The 17,162-nt window shown below is 58.6% G+C and overlaps 10 protein-coding genes across 11 annotated transcripts; 6 read left to right on the forward strand and 4 right to left on the reverse strand.

The window, feature by feature from the left end:
* Positions 1-60: 60 nt before the first annotated feature.
* On the forward strand, positions 61-321 carry SDRG_14283 (hypothetical protein; the record flags this gene model as incomplete). Its single annotated transcript, XM_008620402.1, has 1 exon — positions 61-321. One exon carries the CDS (start codon positions 61-63, stop codon positions 319-321), a length of 261 nt encoding a protein of 86 aa, XP_008618624.1.
* Positions 322-1,015: 694 nt separating this feature from the next.
* On the forward strand, positions 1,016-2,781 carry SDRG_14284 (TKL protein kinase; the record flags this gene model as incomplete). The annotated part of the gene is made up of 4 exons (XM_008620403.1): positions 1,016-1,279; positions 1,326-1,967; positions 2,013-2,435; positions 2,485-2,781. 4 exons carry the CDS (start codon positions 1,016-1,018, stop codon positions 2,779-2,781), a joined length of 1,626 nt encoding a protein of 541 aa, XP_008618625.1.
* Positions 2,782-2,983: 202 nt separating this feature from the next.
* Positions 2,984-5,584, forward strand: SDRG_14285 (hypothetical protein; the record flags this gene model as incomplete). Its single annotated transcript, XM_008620404.1, has 10 exons — positions 2,984-3,267; positions 3,313-3,468; positions 3,528-3,731; positions 3,779-3,879; positions 3,923-4,076; positions 4,123-4,320; positions 4,367-4,604; positions 4,649-4,823; positions 4,867-5,055; positions 5,097-5,584. 10 exons carry the CDS (start codon positions 2,984-2,986, stop codon positions 5,582-5,584), a joined length of 2,187 nt encoding a protein of 728 aa, XP_008618626.1.
* A 419-nt stretch (positions 5,585-6,003) lies between these two features.
* SDRG_14286 (hypothetical protein) lies at positions 6,004-8,643 on the forward strand. The gene is made up of 11 exons (XM_008620405.1): positions 6,004-6,490; positions 6,547-6,726; positions 6,780-6,938; positions 6,985-7,166; positions 7,210-7,410; positions 7,454-7,564; positions 7,607-7,729; positions 7,779-7,871; positions 7,919-7,954; positions 7,999-8,126; positions 8,177-8,643. Exons 1-11 carry the CDS (start codon positions 6,028-6,030, stop codon positions 8,511-8,513), a joined length of 2,013 nt encoding a protein of 670 aa, XP_008618627.1. The 5' UTR covers positions 6,004-6,027; the 3' UTR covers positions 8,514-8,643.
* Positions 8,539-10,236, reverse strand: SDRG_14287 (hypothetical protein; the record flags this gene model as incomplete). The annotated part of the gene is made up of 5 exons (XM_008620406.1): positions 8,539-8,847; positions 8,893-9,333; positions 9,376-9,441; positions 9,486-9,842; positions 9,886-10,236. The coding sequence occupies 5 exons, from the start codon at positions 10,234-10,236 to the stop codon at positions 8,539-8,541; spliced, it is 1,524 nt and encodes a 507-aa protein (XP_008618628.1).
* Positions 10,237-10,538: 302 nt separating this feature from the next.
* On the forward strand, positions 10,539-12,207 carry SDRG_14288 (hypothetical protein). The gene is made up of 7 exons (XM_008620407.1): positions 10,539-10,650; positions 10,757-10,915; positions 10,969-11,111; positions 11,155-11,478; positions 11,521-11,643; positions 11,688-11,831; positions 11,875-12,207. The coding sequence occupies exons 1-7, from the start codon at positions 10,638-10,640 to the stop codon at positions 12,091-12,093; spliced, it is 1,125 nt and encodes a 374-aa protein (XP_008618629.1). The 5' UTR covers positions 10,539-10,637; the 3' UTR covers positions 12,094-12,207.
* Positions 12,079-13,091, reverse strand: SDRG_14289 (the record flags this gene model as incomplete). Of its 2 annotated transcripts, none has more annotated exons than XM_008620409.1 (5): positions 12,972-13,091; positions 12,817-12,922; positions 12,656-12,770; positions 12,533-12,612; positions 12,079-12,486 (listed from the first exon to the last, which is right to left on the reverse strand). In XM_008620409.1, exons 1-5 carry the CDS (start codon positions 13,037-13,039, stop codon positions 12,208-12,210), a joined length of 648 nt encoding a protein of 215 aa, XP_008618631.1. In that variant the 5' UTR covers positions 13,040-13,091. The 2 variants fall into 2 exon arrangements, with proteins under 2 accessions (XP_008618631.1, XP_008618630.1); XM_008620408.1 differs by having other exon boundaries at positions 12,208-12,486; positions 12,972-13,039.
* A 189-nt stretch (positions 13,092-13,280) lies between these two features.
* On the reverse strand, positions 13,281-14,967 carry SDRG_14290 (hypothetical protein). Its single transcript, XM_008620410.1, has one exon. It carries the CDS (start codon positions 14,941-14,943, stop codon positions 13,357-13,359), a length of 1,587 nt encoding a protein of 528 aa, XP_008618632.1. The 5' UTR covers positions 14,944-14,967; the 3' UTR covers positions 13,281-13,356.
* A 990-nt stretch (positions 14,968-15,957) lies between these two features.
* Positions 15,958-16,899, forward strand: SDRG_14291 (hypothetical protein). The gene is made up of 3 exons (XM_008620411.1): positions 15,958-16,526; positions 16,574-16,691; positions 16,732-16,899. Exons 1-3 carry the CDS (start codon positions 15,981-15,983, stop codon positions 16,872-16,874), a joined length of 807 nt encoding a protein of 268 aa, XP_008618633.1. The 5' UTR covers positions 15,958-15,980; the 3' UTR covers positions 16,875-16,899.
* Positions 16,900-16,937: 38 nt separating this feature from the next.
* On the reverse strand, positions 16,938-17,120 carry SDRG_14292 (hypothetical protein; the record flags this gene model as incomplete). Its single annotated transcript, XM_008620412.1, has 1 exon — positions 16,938-17,120. One exon carries the CDS (start codon positions 17,118-17,120, stop codon positions 16,938-16,940), a length of 183 nt encoding a protein of 60 aa, XP_008618634.1.
* Positions 17,121-17,162: the final 42 nt, after the last annotated feature.

Here is a 17,162-nt window from a genome sequence, read left to right on the forward strand (position 1 = left end):
TAGGTGCTCACGGGCGGGCGCTACACGGAGAAGGCCGACATCTACAGCTTTGGCGTGCTCATGGCCGAGCTCGACACGCTCCAGGTGCCGTACGCAGACTTGCTCGGCAAGGCGAGCGAAAACGGTTTCTCGAACGCGCGCCTGGCCATGATGGTTAGCGAAGGCGAGTTGCAGCCGTCGTTCACCGAGTCGATGCCGTCGGAGCTCCTCGCGCTCGCCCGCGAGTGTCTCTCGTTCCACGACAACGACCGTCCGTCGGCGATCCAGTTGTCGTACAAGCTTCACAAGATTCTCAACGAGAACAAGGCAGGCTACCAGTAGACTGGTCGGCCATGCCTTTATATTAACGTTGACACGAGAACTACTGTAGTATTCTCGAAGTCCCCTGGTGCTTATACTTATAGTTGCTACAATTGTACAAGATGCAGGACAGGCAGAGAGAGCAAACGCTTGGCAAATAATGCGTCTGTTGAAACTTCAAATTTATGCTCACAACCCTGTCGCCAGACCAGGATTGCGGCCGCGCCACCAGGCAGCATCAACCAAGGGATTGTAACCAGCCCTGACGACGTTGATGTTTGAGCGACGGAGCAGATGTGAGTTGTCGACGTGCTGTGCAGTGGGACGCAGCCACAATGCATCCATCGCGACCGCAAACAACGCCAGAGAAATAATGGAGCGATGACGTGCTGACGCACACGTACACCTTTGTGTCCAGCGAACGATGGTGTTCTCCAACAAATAAGGTATCTTTATCTGCGGAGAAGTAGGGAGCTGCGGTCACAGATGTGGTGTCCTGGTATGGCTCTCGCTCGTCGAGCCTCGCCGACCAAAAGCACACACTTGGCCACTCGAAGTTCGAAGTAACAACCAATCCGTCTATACATTCACCAAGTGTGGGCGCTCACTGGCTTCTCACGCAAGGTTCGAAATACCTTGGTGTTTGTATGCAAGGCTGTCGTGGGACAAACCCCGTGTTGCGGCCGTCGATCGCGTTCAATTTTTGATCGTCGACATGCGAGGCGTCGTGTTCGTGGCCGCGCTCGTCGCGTCCGTGGCGGCCGACTGCGCGTCGCTCAAGGCCGCGTACACGCAGACCGCTGCGACGTGCCAGGCGGCGATCGCGCCCAAGAACATCACGCTCGGCATGGGCGCGCAGTTCTGCAACGAAACGACGTGCGCCGCGGCCGTCACGAGCGCCGCGGCATGGAAGGCCGGAAGCTGCGCGGGCACAGCCGACGCTATCAACAACGGCGTGTACCCTACGTCGTACTGCACGGTAATTGAGACTTTGCTCCGTGCAAGCAGCTCATGTCGGTGTGTAGGATTCGTGCCAGAAGCAGCTCTCGGCGTATGGGAAGCGGTCGACCGACTGTACCGCTGCGAACACGACGTTCGAGATCAGCAGCTGCACACAGTGCGCCAACATCTTTGCAGCTCACCCGAACTTTCAGCAAGTTTGCGGCATCAACTTCCAGAACGCCGACGACTACATCAACCAGTTCCTCGCACAGTATGCGAGCTCGATCGCGTACTGCAAGGTGCAGTTTCCGAGCGTGGTTTTTCCGTCGCCGCCGCAGCCGGCGTCATCCGGCTCGACAACGACGTACATTGGCATTGGCGCTGGTGTCGTCGTCTTGATCCTTCTTATTGTGGCCTTTATCGTCTACCGTCGCCGACAGAAGGCGGCAAGCAAGTCGAGTAACCACACGGGCACGGGTTACTACTCGAACAATGCGTCGTCGCAGTTCACGCACCCCAACGCGACCAACGGCGGCGCGGTTGCCGACGACATTCGCTTCGACATGGACCTTGCGCGCTTCCGCGTGCCCCAGCAGGAGATCCAAAACATTCAGCTGCTTGTCAAGGGTGGGTACGGCGTCGTCTTCAAGGCGACGCTGCACGGCACAGACGTGGCCATGAAGCAGCTTTTGCCGTCCAAGGCCAAGGACCACAACGCGATCCAGGTACATTTCTCCGTCTCATTCTCTGTTTCTGAACTTTTGATGCAGGAATTCATGAATGAGATTCGCCTCTGCGCGCGCCTCGAGCACCCCAAGATCGTCAAGTTTGTCGGTATCTCGTGGTCGACGCTTCACGACCTCGCGGTCCTCTCCGAGTTCATGCCGCACGGCGACGTCACGGACCTTCTCAAGGCGGAACGCAAGCGCCCGAAGAAGGAGCGTGTCTTCCACTGGCTTCCCTCGGGCGCGCACGCGACGACCAAGACGGCTGTGGCCGCCGACGTCGCGGACGCACTCTGCTTCTTGCACTCGTTCCAGCCGACGATCATCCACCGCGATCTCAAATCCAAGAACGTGCTTCTCAGCGCTACGTGGGAGGCCAAGCTCAGCGACTTTGGCATCTCGCGCGTCACGAGCAACGAGGAGACGATGACGTCCAACATTGGCACGGTCGCGTGGATCGCGCCCGAGGTACCGTCACGTATTATCGAGGTTAGGGTTTCTGATCCGAGTCCCTTAGGTCCTGACGGGCGGCCACTACTCGGAGAAGGCCGACATTTACAGTTTTGGCGTCTTCCTCTCCGAGATGGACACTCTCGAGTCGCCGTACTCGAACCTCACCGAGCAGAACCAGGGCCAGGGTTTCTCGAACGCGCGCATTGCCATGATGGTCAGCGAAGGCGCGCTGAAGCCGTCGTTCACGGACAACATCCCGGGGCCGCTCCTTGCGCTCGCGATGCGCTGCTTGGCGTTCTACGACATTGAGCGGCCGTCGGCGCGTGTTGTCGCGGACGAGCTGCGTCGGATCATGGGCTAGGGCCGCTTTAATGGTCGCAGCAACTAATATCTCTGTGGTGTCTGTGGTGTATACGTCTCAGTCTCGCGACGGAAGATCACCATCGATGACGAGAGTACTTGCAGAAATGCTCGTTCTTGGAGTTGCCTGGATCGCAAAACCTCTCGAAATGCATCCCTGTTGTATCCAAAAGAGGTAATACTGCAGCATTCGATACGCGAGCATGAGCATGCGGCGCCGGTGCACGGTCGCGACGCTGCGGGCGAGCTTCGCCCTCCTCTTCGTCCTGTCGCTCGTGCTCACGTGGTGCAGCCTCTACGCGGGTGGCTCCCTGCCACGCGCCACATCGACTCTAAGGCCGCCCAGCAATTTACGCGCCAGCACATCGGCGCCGACGGCCGGCGCGACAGAGCCTCCTGCACCGATTGCCAACGATGTGTACCCTGACGTCGGCTTGCCACCCGACGTTCTCTTGGGGCGCGTCATTGGCAACGCGCTGCCGCCTCGGTACGGTCAGGCCTGGATGCGGCGAAGCTCATTCACCTGCCTTAGGCATCACCCGAACCGGACTCTCGCCAACATTCGATTCATCTTGGAGCACGAAGACCTCGATGACGCGCGTGTTCAGAGCCATTGGGTGCTTAACCGCATCCTGGATCCCGCAGTTGAGGCCGATATCATTGCCCTCCTCACGCTCTTTGAGGCCAAGTTCGTCAAGACGCCTTCTTTCTCACGACAACGATGGTGACGATGCGCTTATGCTGTAGCTACTCGGTCATTCCGTTCGACGTGCGGGCGTACGCGGCTCAACCGTTCGCCCTCTTTGACGAAGACGACGGCACGGACCACTTGCACGCGGAGACGGCGCTGGACGCGTGGAACTCGAAGCTCCTCGTCTCGAGCATTTACGACACGAAGAACTTGTATGCAATGAGCATCAACCACGCGCGCAATGCCATACTGGACCTTGGGTGCGCCACGTTGTGCCATACCAATGAGGCACCGACCTACGTCGTAGGCATGCGCTTGGTGTGCGCTGGATTTTGCCGTGGGACCAAAACTGCTTTCTCACGCGGTCGGCGTGGAAAACGATCCGCGCCGACTTGGATGCATACCAAGGTGCCATCTTCCTCTTGCATCAATCCCTCATCGGTTGGCGCAGACGACGCGAGTACCAAGTACGTTGTGACGTGGATGGACCGTCTCCGCGTTGAGAACGACGTCGTCTTGGTGCCAAACTACACGCCGGACGCCTGGGAAGAACCGCAGATCATCTTTCGCAGCGACGCCGGCGAGCGCTTTGACGAAGCACTGCGGTAGTCCCCTGACTGCTCCACCCGCCAGCATCACCAGCGTGTGTAGATATGGGCGTCGGGACAAGGCTGCGCTTCTCGTGCGCCTCGGTGTGCCGGGCGTGTGGTTTGAGTGGGGCTGGAGTCAGTGGGAGCGTGCGCGTACGTACGAGAAGCCTGCTGTGGACTGCCCGTCGCCACCGCCGTCCTCGGGCTACGTTGTGCGTCTTTTCTCAGGCAAGGCTGTGTACGAGGGTCAAGCCAACGGGTGCAGCAGCTTCTCTTCATACCAATGTACATGTCGTTGTTCTTAGGTTCCACCGCGAGATGGCGCGCGCCGATGCAGTGACGACGATGCTTGAGACATTGGAAGCGCGGGCGATGGTCGACGCCCTGCAGTACACACCAACCCGCCTCGTGCTGTACGATCCTGACCGGCTTCGGTCGCTGGCGCCGCTGGCCTTGGCGCAGGTCCAAGCCAGGGCTGAGCGCGCCATGCAAATGAGCAGTCCAGCACAGAGGTCGATTTCGGATCGCTCGATGTACAGTCCGGTAACATTATATGCTATTGGTGTCTGTAGCTCATGCAACGTTAGGACATGTCCAACGATGCGATCGAGCGCGAGATGCGCCGGCAGTTTGACGCGTTTGTCGACGCGACGGCTGCGCTTGTGTTTGGCTACCTCGCGAAGCGCGACGACATGTATGCCACCAAGGCGCTCATGCTCGTCCACGCATGGTTCATTCAAGACAGAACCAAAATGCAGCCAGGTACACCTTCAACTGGTAGCTACTCAGCGCTCATACATCACAGTGCCAAGTCTCAAGGTGACGCAATCACTGCCCGTGCTCTGTGACGCGCTTCGTTTGCTGGAGACGCAGGCGAGCAGCCTCTTCACGGCCGGTATCGCGATGCATGTGACAACCTGGATGAAGGAGTATCTCTCGGCGCTGGTGGACCCCGAGAAGGCTCGGAGCTGGTTTGTTTCGCGAGGCGCAACTGGTACGACCTCCTGGACGATGCTCGAATCACGGCTGGTGCAGGATTGAGCTACGATATGCAAGTCGCGACTCTTTCCGCGTACGTCAACGACCCGGCGCGAGCTCGGTACCATCTGCACACGGTGCAGTCGCGCCTCCTCGCACTGCCGACGGGAGACGACGCTGTAGAGCAATTGCGCCTGTATGTGCAGGTCGCCGCCATGGGCGTTTCAGCGGGCGCCGACATGTGGCAATTCGAGGCCCCGGCCAAGCCGAACGTGCTCTGCACCGCGGTGGCGGCGCACGTGTCGTGCTGTGACCCCACCACCGACCACATATGTGCAGCAGCCGCGACCAATGTATCGAGTATCTATGCTCGGGGGTGGGACCTCTTGGATGTCGCGCTGCGGCACTGCGACGCGTGGAGCGCAGCGTGCCCGCAAGTGCGCGACCGTGTGCGAGCGACGGTTGACAATGCAGCCCATTGGCAAGACCTCAGCGCGGCGTGGCTGGCGCACTCGATACCTCCGTACCCAACGCTATGGCAATAGATGTACAGTGCATGATCAGGGTGTTTCGAGTGAAGCATAAATGGTCATTGCTCGTGATGGCGACAACCAGGTTGAGTGGCCGAGCGTCGACGAATGCTGCGTCAAGAGCTCCAGAAGGTGGGAGGGTGGGAGGGTGGGAGGGTGGGAGGTCTAGTAGAGTACCGGTAGAGCAGCACCTTGCAGGAGAGACTCGATCCTCCATATTTAAGCGGATTCTAAAAGACTGGGCATTCGATCCATCATGACGTGGCGGCTTGTGGGCTATACATCACACTATCTTGTACAAGGTTCATAACAATACTATTTTAAACAACGTGTACACTATTTCAACCATATTTTAAATGTAGTGAAAATATCTCTCCATAACTTGCAAAATGCACATACAAATACATAGTTGCAAGCAATATTAATATAACAAAGAAAGATACCTCCACTCGGCGACGATGGACGCGACCGCAGCGACGACTGCGGAGGAGCAGCCGTCGATGGAAGAAGCGCTGCCCGGTGGAGCCAAGGACCAAGCCATGAAGGCTCCGCGGAAGATGGAAGCGCTGCGCAAGATGGACGAGGCCAAGCACCGGTCAGAGGGGGCGCGTTCCGCCATGACGTCCTCCAAGAGCATGGAGAACGTCGGCGCCAAGTTCTACGAGCTCACGGTCGAGGAGCGCCGGAAGAAGTACTCGATGAGCGCACGCAACTCGTCGTACTGGCTGAAAGTCGTCGCTCGGTCGCACTCGGACCTCTCGCTGCAAGCGACGGCGCCGATTGAGTCACCGCCCGTCGAGACTCTCCGCAGCAGCAGCTGGAAGACTGTCGAGTCCCAAGATACAATCGACGAGCCGAGCTGTACGAGCGTCGACGAGGCAGTCTTTGAGCACCAGCGGTACCAGCTTGTACTGGGCTGGGGTACGCCGACCGCTCGCCATCTCTGTACCGGCGCATACATGATGCTGATTGCATAGGGTCCAAGGGCTGCCTTTTGCCTCTCGACCCAAAGAAGTATGCGACAGCGTCTTACGAAGCGCAGTTTCCAGTCTTCCCGACGATTCCGCTGCCGTCGGAAGGCAGCGATGAGGGTTGCGGGCGCTGGGAGTGGGTCACGCCCTGGCAGATCCATGTTCACGCCGACACCGACAACGATGGTAGTCACTTCATATCCCGACTTGGCATGGACGCCCAACTCTGGACACTTTAGGATGGCGCTACTCGACGAGCTTTAGCCATCTCCGACTCGAGTCAACGGCCTGTTTTGGCTACCACCGCAAGACGACATTTTGCAGGCGACGCAAGTGGGTGCGTCGGCGTCTCTTCGTGCCGCTGCACTCGCCGTCGATGCTGCAGCCATGCGGCATGGGTACGATGACGACGTTTCGTCTACCGGTGATTTCACAGAGTACTAGACGGTGTGCTTTTGGAGCGCAAGTGTGGTTGGCTTCACAAGCTCGGGCATCGGCGCAAGAACTGGAAGCACCGTTTCTTCGTTCTCGACGGGTCCGTCTTGCAGTACTACACGGATGACGTCAGCAAAGCCAAGACCCCGAAACTGAAAGGCGAGGTCCTCCTCTTCCATAAAGACACGACGGTAACGTACTCGTCCATCATCGCGCACTGTACTGCACCTGTAGGTCCATTACGCCGACGAGCCTGCGACCGGCCGCGCCTTTTGCTTTGCGATCGATGCCGGCGCGTACTCTCTTTTGCTCCAAGCACCATCCGAACTTGATCGTGAAGCGTGGATTTACGCGATCGAAGACGCTATCTTGTGTCGCGACTCGTATTGTGCGCTCGACGACCAAGCGGCCGATGACAGGCGCAGCGAAGTCATGGTACGTTCCAAATGCAACGCTGTTATCCTACCCCTTGGAGTAGCGCCGGCGATCGCTGAGTGCGACGTCTGTGACGGCGTCCATGGGTGGTGTCCAGGACGACGACATGCACGCTTTGTACGACGCCATCGTGGGGCTCTACCACGATGCAACCGTACGCTCATAACCTGTAGCAAGGTCCCTTATCGATTGGTAGTCGCATTTTGTCAAAAAGTACAAATTCCACTTTCAAACCACGAGCAAGACCGAGGCCGTCGAGACAAAGGTCGTGCGAGCCCTCAAGTCGTATCGCATGTTTGTCGAGCGCACGCTGGCCAAGGTAGTTGAGAGATGGCATGTATCATCATCACTTCCGGTGGTGTCTACAGGTCCTTGACCGGTTTTGCGAGCACATGAAGCGCCAGGGCAACAAAGACGATGCGATTGAAGCCGTCTACTACAGCGCGCGCGAAGCATCCTTGGTACTCGTACATACATGCTCTGGAATGAAGACACACTTCTCACGTAGCGCTGCATTGAACGAGTCACTTTTCTCCCCCTTCACGTTTGGCGTCGTGTGACGCCGCAGCAGACTCATGGATGGCGTAGGATCTTCTGTACTCGATGCTCCAACTTTCGTTGGCAGGCGGGGATGCTGCGCTCGCAGAGTTTGAGAGCCGTCGGCGCTGGCTCGCAGAAAAACCTCAGTCGTTCTTTGACATCCGACCTGCTCACATGTATGTACACATTTGCCTATTCACTTGTGTCTCATCGTCGATTGTCGTAGATCACCGAGCAACTGGGGCGCGTGCACAGACAAGCTCAATGCACTCGACGAGCACGTGTTGCCGTCGGAGAAGGGTCTCGCGCTCGTCGAGGCTGCCAAGAGTATTTACGCCGTGTTTCACGCCGAGCACACGAGCGTCAACGTCGAGCATCTTGCGGCCGACGACTTCCTTCCCATCTTCATCTACGTACTGTGCCAGAGTTCCCTCACCGAGCTGCCTCTCACACGTCGCGTACTGAGCGAAACGACGATCTCATCCATCATGATTGGCGAAATTGGCTACTACACGACGATGCTCGAGGCGGCCGTCGAATTCGTTTGCTCATATCACGGGTAACCTGGCTACTTGTTTCCGTTCTATCCTAGTCAAGTTTGGCACTGGCGCGGATGGCGTTGCCGGTCATGGCGCGCTTGATGGCCTGTCGCAGTCGGTTTACGAGCTGAACGCGCGCATTGCTGCTCCCGCCAACCAAGTCGTCTTCTGCGTCGTCGCTGGTCGCCCCTTCCTTGTCGTGTCGTACGGGGTACGCAAAGCGCTGGTTGATCTCGGGAATGAGGCGCGCGAGGGCCGGTGCCAATTGGTCCTTGGCGTGCCACGTCGCGAACCGAGGTTGGGTGTGCGACTGCACGAGTGTCGCGAGTGTCTCCAGCACGAAGACAGCGTCGTGGAGCTAGGTGCTATCTCATCAGAGTTTAGAGGCATGCAGAGGTCGTACCGCACACTGAGCATCCAAGAACGAGTCGCACATGGAGGGAAAAAGACCGGGCAGCAGCTCAAAGAAGCGCGTCGGGTCGTTCGCGCTGCCACTCAGGAGCTGCGAGAGCGTCCAAAGCACATATTCAGCTGGATACAGTGCTTGAAAGCGGTCGTCGGCGCTCCATTTCACCATACTGGGTACGGCATGCACATACGAGCCGAAGCTGGCGTCCACGAGCCCACAGAGCACGAGGACGCGAAGCGCAGCCTTCGTCGCCTTGCCCTCGGGGTCGGTCGCGACGACACGCAGACACGCCCGCAAAATGCCGGCGTCAAAAAGGACGGGAACCCACACCATCGGTTGCTTCTGCACGCTCCAGAGGAGGAGCTGCGAAATCACAATGAGACTGTCGGCGCGGTCGTCCATCGCGGCGCCATCGAAAGTGATTTGCCGCTCGATCTACGCAGGATAAGCCGCGCAGCCAAGAATGTCGCATCGCACCATGGGCACGAGCGGCTTGAGGATGGCGAGAATGGCTGACGAGGCCACGACGGATGCTGAAATGTCCTAGAATTTGATCGATACCGTGTGCATTACCAATGAAAAAGCACCTTGGAAGATGTGAGCTCGAGAAGCAGCCGAAGAAACGAGAGAGATGACACTTCTTCCATCTTGGCCACGTGCTCGGGCGTCGAGAAGAGCGATGCGAGCCGCTGCAAGATCGCCGGGCACGTTTGTGGGTGCTGGAGCATGCGGTCGCGGAGGACGTAAAGGTAACGCAGCCACTCCATCTGGAGCAACAACGATTCGTCGCTTGAGCGAGGCCGGTGCAGCAGCGAAGCTGCGATCGAGCAGCAAGCATCCGTGACCTGGTAGTAGTTCCAGTCGTCGTGCGTCAGCGCCGAGAGTGGCGAGTACGTCGTGTGGTAACACACGTAGAGTAATTTAGCGTCCTCAGAAGCAAGCGACTACGATCGACACATGAGCTGGCATGGGCAAAGCATTGCAAACCTCGAAGCGGAAGGCGTCGAGCCCTGATGGGACTTGGAATGGGATGCAAAAGCATTGCACGAGAACGCAGGCGGCGGCTGCGCTCATGGCTGCGTCAGTCTTCGCGGCAAGCTCGAGCGCGTTGAGGAAGAGCGGACGTGTCACTGGAAATTGCGACTGGTCGTGGCCATGCATACGCTCAGCGAGTGCGCGGAGGTCCGAGGCCGACGTCATCGGAAAGTCGAACTGCATCGCATCGTATGCATCCATCGCCACATCATGGGCACTCTTCGGGACGCGCTGCTCGGCCTCGTTTGCGGCCAGCGCCTGCGCCAGCGCCTGGACAAACTCGTCTCGGGACATCTCCGTCATGGTCCTCGCTCGCTCTGGTCGAAGTTGCACTGGTCTTTCAAAAAAAACCACCCAGGACCGTCAAAACGCAAATACCCTCTGAAATGTATGTCCATCTTTCTTGTCTGGTGGGTCCCCCCACCCAAGGTCAGATTTAAATGTACGGCAAGAAACCGATACGGACCATTTGCGTGCTGAATCACGTCTAGCCTGCAGCACAGGGTAGCTGCAGCGAGGTAGTTCGTCCCTGTAGCGTCTACGACCCAAGAAAGGACAGGCAGGGTGTCGTTGTGAGCTCAGCGTCTCGGTCATTTGTTGTCAGCCGCGATGGAACTTTTTCAGCAAAGAAATGGTCCTTTGCAATATCAATTCTCGAAGGAAGTTATCGCTCGGTTGGGGCCAGGAAACACCGACGCAGCGCGATGGACGACGATGGTAGGTGCAGGAACGCAGCTTCAGAGGCCCGGTGGCATCGAGTGAAGCTTGTACCATGGCCATGCCATGGCCAATGCATACGGCTTACATGGCTCGTGGCTTGTAGATCAAGGCAAGGGCTACGCCTGGGAAGGCTCGTTCGAAAGATCGTGGGACGGGATTGAAGAGGACGAGAGCGGTGCGCTCAAGCTCGGCGCCTTCATGACGTCTTCGGGCGACAAGTCGCGCTTGCGTCGCCAAGAGATGCTGCAGCGCGTGCGCAAAGGTGTGCGCGCACTGAGCGGACCATGGCAGCTGATGCATCTTGGATCAACCTAGGCCTCATTCGCTACGTCTACGTCATCATCGACCTCTCCAAGGGCATGAGCCAGAAGGACTGGAAGCCGCATCGCTGCGCCGTTGTCACGGAAGAGGTGCAACGCTTCGTGGCCGACTACTTTGACCAGAACCCAATCTCCCAGGTACGTGAACCTCGTCAACTTGCCTTTCCTACCTCGCGCATAGCTGGGCTTGATTGGTATCAAGAGCTCCGTGGCAGAAAAGCTCAGCGACTTGTCGGGCAACCCGGGGCATCACATCGACATCCTCAAGCGCACGATTACTGTGCACGGCGAACCGAGCCTCCAGAACGCACTCGAGATGGCCAAGTCGGCGCTCAAGACGGTGCCGTCGTACGGCTCGAAGGAGATTGTCGTCGTGTACGGCAGCCTCACAACGACGGACCCCGGCGACATCTTTGCCACGATCGCGGCCCTCCAGAAGGACTCGATCCGGTGCTCCTTTGTGGGCATTGGCGCCGAGATGCACCTCCTGCGCCGCATCGCCAAGGTACGATTGTCATCGCATACACCAGAGTCCAACGAACTGCAGGACACGCAAGGGACGTACTCGGTGGCGATGGACCCCAACCATTTTAAAGATCTCATCTCGGCCTTCACGATCCCGAGCCCGAGCCTCGCAACGTCGGCAACCAAATTCGCGACGCTCGTCGAGGTAACACCCAAGCTAGTCGCTCCACAAACTCAACGCGTCTCTAGATGGGGTTTCCTCAGCGACGCAGCGGCGCGCTCTCGCTGTGCGTCTGCCATCAAGTGTTTACGACCACGGGATACCTCTGTCCTCGCTGCAAATCCAAGAGCTGCGAGCTCCCGACGGTCTGCGCCGTGTGCAACCTGCCACTGGTATGCGCTAGTCCATGTCTCGCTCGCTGCAGATCACGTGTAGGTGTCATCGCCGCACCTCGCGCGGTCGTACCACCACTTGTTCCCGATCGCCAACTACGAAAAGCGCACGGCGGACGAGCTCACCACGCGCAAGTGCTTTGGGTGTCTCGGGGCGCTCCAGAACATGGGCTACGAATGCCCGACGTGCTCGCATGTGTTTTGCAACGACTGCGACCTGTACATCCACGACTCGCTCCACAACTGCCCCGGCTGCAAGTGAAATACATAACGAGTTTGCTATGCTGGCTCAGTATCGCAAGCCGCTGGCTTTAGCAATGCATCTACCTTGGACAACGCAGACGTGGCAAATGACGAGTTGTATGAGGCACACGGCTTACTTGCGGCCGCGCTTGCCCTTTTGCGGCCCCTTCTTGCGCTCCTTGGGTGCCTCTTCTTCGGCGCCGGCCTTCCCGCCCTTCTTCGAGACGACGACCTTGGCGCCCTTGCCCTTGTTGCGCGCCGCGTTCTCACGGGCGGCCTTCATCTTGGACCGCTTCGACGGAAGCGCAATGCCCTTGCGCTTCTGCTGTATCCGCTGGAAAAGCGTCATTTGCTTGTCGCGGTTCGCACGTTCCTTCTTCTTGGCGAGGTGCGCCAACAACTGCTCTTGCTCCTACGCATTGGCCTTGGGACGATGGCTCCACGGCTACTAGCGGTACCTCGTCGCTGAGCTCGTCCTCCGAGTCGCTCTTGAGCTCACCAACGGTCGTCGTGACGGTCACGACGTTGCCAAACTTGTCTACGCTTATATGAGACGACCACGGAATCGCATCCGATTGTACCTTGTGTGTGGGCGTCGTCAAAGTTGACGACAGCCTTGTCATCGTCCTCGGCCACGTGCTTGACATCGACCACTTCCGGAATGCTCTCCATGAGCTTCTTCTGCTCGGCCTTGCGCTATCCAAAGGTGCATGAGCCCATATCATCATGCGTGGAATCGTACGATCTTGCGCTGCTCGATGAGGATCTTTTGCTTCTTGAAGGCTTCCATGTCATGGCCAAAGCGCCGGCGCTCCTGCTTGCGCTTCGAGAAGCCCGTGAGGTAGTCCCTACACGCAGATCGCATGAGCACGCGAGGCGACGGCAGATGCCACGGACTTGCGCTTGTCTGCGTCAAAGGTCACGACGAGCTTGCTCTTCTTGTTGACCTTGGCCTTCGTCTTCATGCTCGAATATGACGCTGTCGGGTATAATTGGCTGGGAGCTGGCACAGGGCTGTTCCAACGACTAAATTCGGCACGCCGTGCCGAATTCAACATAGCAATATGCCGAATCCCACCAGGGTGCCACCTCGACAACACGGAAATGGTGTGAGATAGGGATCGGCGCCGTGGACACCGAGGGACGCGGCCGTGCACCCTCGGGCAGCTCCTCTGGCTACCTGCAAGCTCGTGGGCTGCTGCAGTGCTGGTGTCAATACATGTAATCGAAAGAGATTACGTAGAGGTACATACTATTAGCAGAAGATTGGCAAAGGAAGAGTTTACTGGTTGAGCTGCTGGAGGATGGCCTGGACAAGGCCGACGCCGTAGCCCGTCGCGCGCTCGTCGTCCGTGCTCACGGGGTAGGCCATGTCGACATGGATCCACTTGCCGTCCGTCTCGTACGCGCCGAGGTGGTTGGCGATGAACTGACCGGCGCAGCTCACTTGGGCGTTGGCGCGGTTCTTGACCGAGTTCTTCATGTCGGCCACGGCGCTCTTGAACTCGCCGCGGAAGAACTCGGGCACATACGGCATCGAGTGGCAGAGGTCGCCCGACGCCTTGCCGGCGCGGACCGCGATCGCCTCGAGCTCGTCGCTGTTGGTCACGATGGCACCGACGCGGTTGCCCGTGGCGATACCCTGCGCGCCCGTGAGCGTCGCCATGTCCAAGACGACCTCGGGGTTGAGGTGCTTGACCGCGTACGCGACACCGTCGCCGAGCACCAAGCGACCTTCGGCATCCGTGTTGTTGATCTCGACCGTCTTGCCCGAGTACATGGTGTGGACGTCATCGGGGCGCGTCGCGTGCGGGCCCACCGAGTTCTCGGCGAGGCAGAGCACGAGGTGCAGCGGGTGCTTGATGCCCGCGTTGCCCGAGGTGACGGCGGCTTCAAAGGCGCCAAGGAGCGCCGCCGAGCCACCCATGTCGCGCTTCATGCCGACCATGGAGCCCGAGATCTTGAGCGAGAGACCACCCGTGTCGTACACGATGCCCTTGCCGACGAGCGCGACACTCTTGGCGTCCTTAGATTCTTCGGTCGGGTAGTGGCTGAGCACGACGAGGGCCGGCGGGTGGAGCGCGGCTTGGCCGACGCCGTAGATGCCGCCAAAGCCACGCTCACGGAGCTCTTCGCCGCGAATGATGGTCACCTCGGCGTTCGTGCGCGCGGCGACGGCCTGGGCTTCGGCAATGTACGCATCGGTGTGGAGCTCGTTCGGCGGCGCGTCGACGAGGCGCTGGGCGAGATGGACACCGTCGGCGGTCGCGTTCAAAAACGACACTTCTTCGTCCTCGAGGCCGTCGTTAAAGACGACGTGGACGCGGTCAGCCTTGACGGGCGTCTCGGCCACACCCTCGACAATGACGCCCGAGAGCGACGCCGACTTGTGGCTGTAGTGCGACACGCCCTTGGCGACGGCGACACCGGCGGCCATGAGCGTCCGCGAGTGCTGCGGCAAGGCAAGACCAACAAGCGTCTCCGACTTGTCCGAGACGTTGCCCTTGACGATGGAGCTGATCGAGTGCGGGCGAGCGAGCGAGTTGTGGCGCGAGACGGCCGTCGGCAGCTGCGCGACGACGCAGCTCACAACATGCTCGCCAAGCGGCAGGTAGAGATGCGACGACACGGGCGTGTCCGTGTTGGGCGTGAGCTGCGAAATCGCGTGCTGAAGGATCTTCAAGGTCGACGCCGGGACGCTGGCCTTGGCACTCTTGGGCTCGTGCGCCTTGCTGACCGTGTGCAAGAGCTGCTCGAGGATGCGCCCACCGAGCTCGACGCCGGGCGTCTCCTTCGTGCCGATGAGAATAAGCTTGGGCAAAGCGCCGTCGGCGACGATGCTGCCGATGCTACCGAGGAAGCGGACCATCCTTGGGTGTGTCGAAAGCCGCAAATTCGAAAGTGGTCGATGTGGCTCAAAACCAAGTTGCCCTTTTCCGGATCTTGCTGCCAAAAAGAGGGACGTCGGAACGGCACCGATATAGTGTACGTGGCACGGCTGCCAAGCCAGGATATGGATTCCGACGGCTTCGGTCACTGACTGGCGCCAGTATCAACCGGGATCTGTGCGTGGTCCTGGAGCATAATCGTTCACTGCCCACGTCATGAGGCTTCGCTCGCAGCTTTCTTGAGCGCGTTGGACTGTGTAGTACAAAGGAAATCCTACCTTCTGGTAATCTAACTTTGCAGTAGTCGCACCGGGTAGGTTGAGCTAGCTGTGAGTGCCCGTGGAAAATACTAGCGTTAGTGATTTGCATCACTCGAATTGGCTACACACGGCCTTATTAAGTACACGTACACAATGGGAAGCACAGGTAGCTTCGTACATATTCCATAGCTTTTCAAGTCAAGTTGTCTAGGGAGGTCTGATTTCCAATTCAATAGGCCAGCTTCGCGTCATAGCAACACATGAGGACGAGGGCATCATCTTGGTCATCGCGAAGCCTCACCTCGGTCTGACGCCCCATCCAACTTCAACCGGTCGTTCAACCCTGCCTTCAACCATCTTGCGTACTTCACACCCGTTTCTGGTTACAGTTGACCTCTTTCTGTCTTTTGCCAGCACATTTGGTTTTGAACTAAATAGTGTATGACGTCTTTCTTTCGAGGTGCTGCGTTCCGTCTCAAATCGAGTCAAGATGTCGCATGTATAAATTACTGTTATGCATACCATTTAAAACGGTCGGGCGACCTAAATTCGGCGTGTGTGCCGAATCCAAGTCTCCTCCAAGGATCACAGCACGCACGTCCAAGGCAAGGACAACAGCGCGCAATCGATAGTCTTGTTGCGTGTGGCAAAGAAGCACTCGAGGGCGTTTATCGTGCGGGACATGTATTTCCACCCAACTAGTCCGGCGCCGAAAATAAGACGATTTGGCATAAACACGGAGCCGACGTGTAATCAGAATGGCGACCGTCGCATCGCTGTGGGCGGACGTCGTCGCGTACGTGTCCAAGTCGCTGCCCGAGCGCGTCGGCGCGGCCCGGCGGCTGCTTGACGAGTACGGCGGGTCGCAGGCGATGGCACAGACGCTGCATGCTGCCACAAGCGTCCACCTCCGAGCTCTCCTCAGCACGGCCTCGGACGTCCTTTCTGGCAGCGACGAGGCTGACGTATCCACTTGGTACTTCCTGCTGGCGGCTTCTGTCGCCGCCATGGACCCAGCAGTGGGGCTTCAAGACGAAGCGGCGATCGTGCGTCTCCTACGTCGCGTCGGGCCATTCATGACGCTGATGCCCGTAGCATTGGCCGCCTCGTGGCTGCTTCTCGGAGCGCGCTGCTTGGAAGCGCTCGAGTCGAGCGAACATGGCCGCGAGTACATCTGGGAGGGCATCGTCCGCGCGTTCAATCAATGCAGCAGCTTGCCGCCTGACGACGTTGCGGCTCTCGGGCGAGCTATGACGGGCCTCTTGAAAAAGGATAGCGATCTCATCTACAGAAATGACTTCCGGGTACGCTCCTCCTGTTGTGGCGACTTGCTATGATGGCATGGCGCCAGGTGTGCGTCGATATTGTGCTCCGTGAAGCCACTGACCTTGACTTGGACGATCCTCGGCGAATGCCCGTCGCTGACGTCCTCTTCCACTCGGTCGCTTCCAAATTCTTCATCGACACAGGTATGTGAAGCCATTTTCAACTGAAGCTTATGCTAAACAGGCGGGTACCGGGCGGCAGCTTTGGCAAGCGTCGTGCAGCACTGGCGCGCCGAGCTCGACGCACAGCGACCTGGCGATGCGACGATCGACGCCAAGTTGGCTCGTGCCGCCGAGCACCTTGCGCAGTATAAGCACATAGAATAATAGAGCGATTGATTTCGAATGGTCATGATGATAGTAGTCGTAAAGTAAGGAGGTCGAGGCAGTCTACTCCTTCTGGAGGTGCTCGAGGATGAGCTGGAGCTGCGCCTGGACGTCCTCCTGCACGTTGAGCTTGTCGGCTTCAAGCTCATCGTGGTGCGTGGAGAGGAACTTCTCGAGGGTCTTGGCGGCCTGCTTCTCCGAGACGGGCGTCACTTGCTTCACCTTCACGCTGCCAAGCACGTCCATGGTCGAAGCTTCAAGTTGCGAATGATGGAACTATCCGGATAC

This window comes from Saprolegnia diclina, assembly GCF_000281045.1.
Source record: "Saprolegnia diclina VS20 unplaced genomic scaffold supercont1.69, whole genome shotgun sequence".
NCBI lineage: Eukaryota > Oomycota > Saprolegniomycetes > Saprolegniales > Saprolegniaceae > Saprolegnia > Saprolegnia diclina.

What these genes read in the sequence shown, in the direction of transcription:
- SDRG_14290 (XM_008620410.1), bottom strand. Translation starts at nt 14,943, where the DNA reads ATGGTCCGCTTCCTCGGTAGCATCGGCAGCATCGTCGCCGACGGCGCT.
- SDRG_14288 (XM_008620407.1), top strand. An exon ending in ACCAGAACCCAATCTCCCAG is followed by an intron (nt 11,112 to 11,154) that starts GTACGTGAACCT and finishes CCTCGCGCATAG; the next exon opens with CTGGGCTTGATTGGTATCAA. An exon ending in TCCTGCGCCGCATCGCCAAG is followed by an intron (nt 11,479 to 11,520) that starts GTACGATTGTCA and finishes AACGAACTGCAG; the next exon opens with GACACGCAAGGGACGTACTC.
- SDRG_14286 (XM_008620405.1), top strand. Translation starts at nt 6,028, where the DNA reads ATGGACGCGACCGCAGCGACGACTGCGGAGGAGCAGCCGTCGATGGAA. An exon ending in GCTGCAGCCATGCGGCATGG is followed by an intron (nt 6,939 to 6,984) that starts GTACGATGACGA and finishes ACAGAGTACTAG; the next exon opens with ACGGTGTGCTTTTGGAGCGC. An exon ending in GGCTCTACCACGATGCAACC is followed by an intron (nt 7,565 to 7,606) that starts GTACGCTCATAA and finishes ATCGATTGGTAG; the next exon opens with TCGCATTTTGTCAAAAAGTA.
- SDRG_14291 (XM_008620411.1), top strand. Translation starts at nt 15,981, where the DNA reads ATGGCGACCGTCGCATCGCTGTGGGCGGACGTCGTCGCGTACGTGTCC. An exon ending in TCTACAGAAATGACTTCCGG is followed by an intron (nt 16,527 to 16,573) that starts GTACGCTCCTCC and finishes GCATGGCGCCAG; the next exon opens with GTGTGCGTCGATATTGTGCT. An exon ending in CAAATTCTTCATCGACACAG is followed by an intron (nt 16,692 to 16,731) that starts GTATGTGAAGCC and finishes TATGCTAAACAG; the next exon opens with GCGGGTACCGGGCGGCAGCT.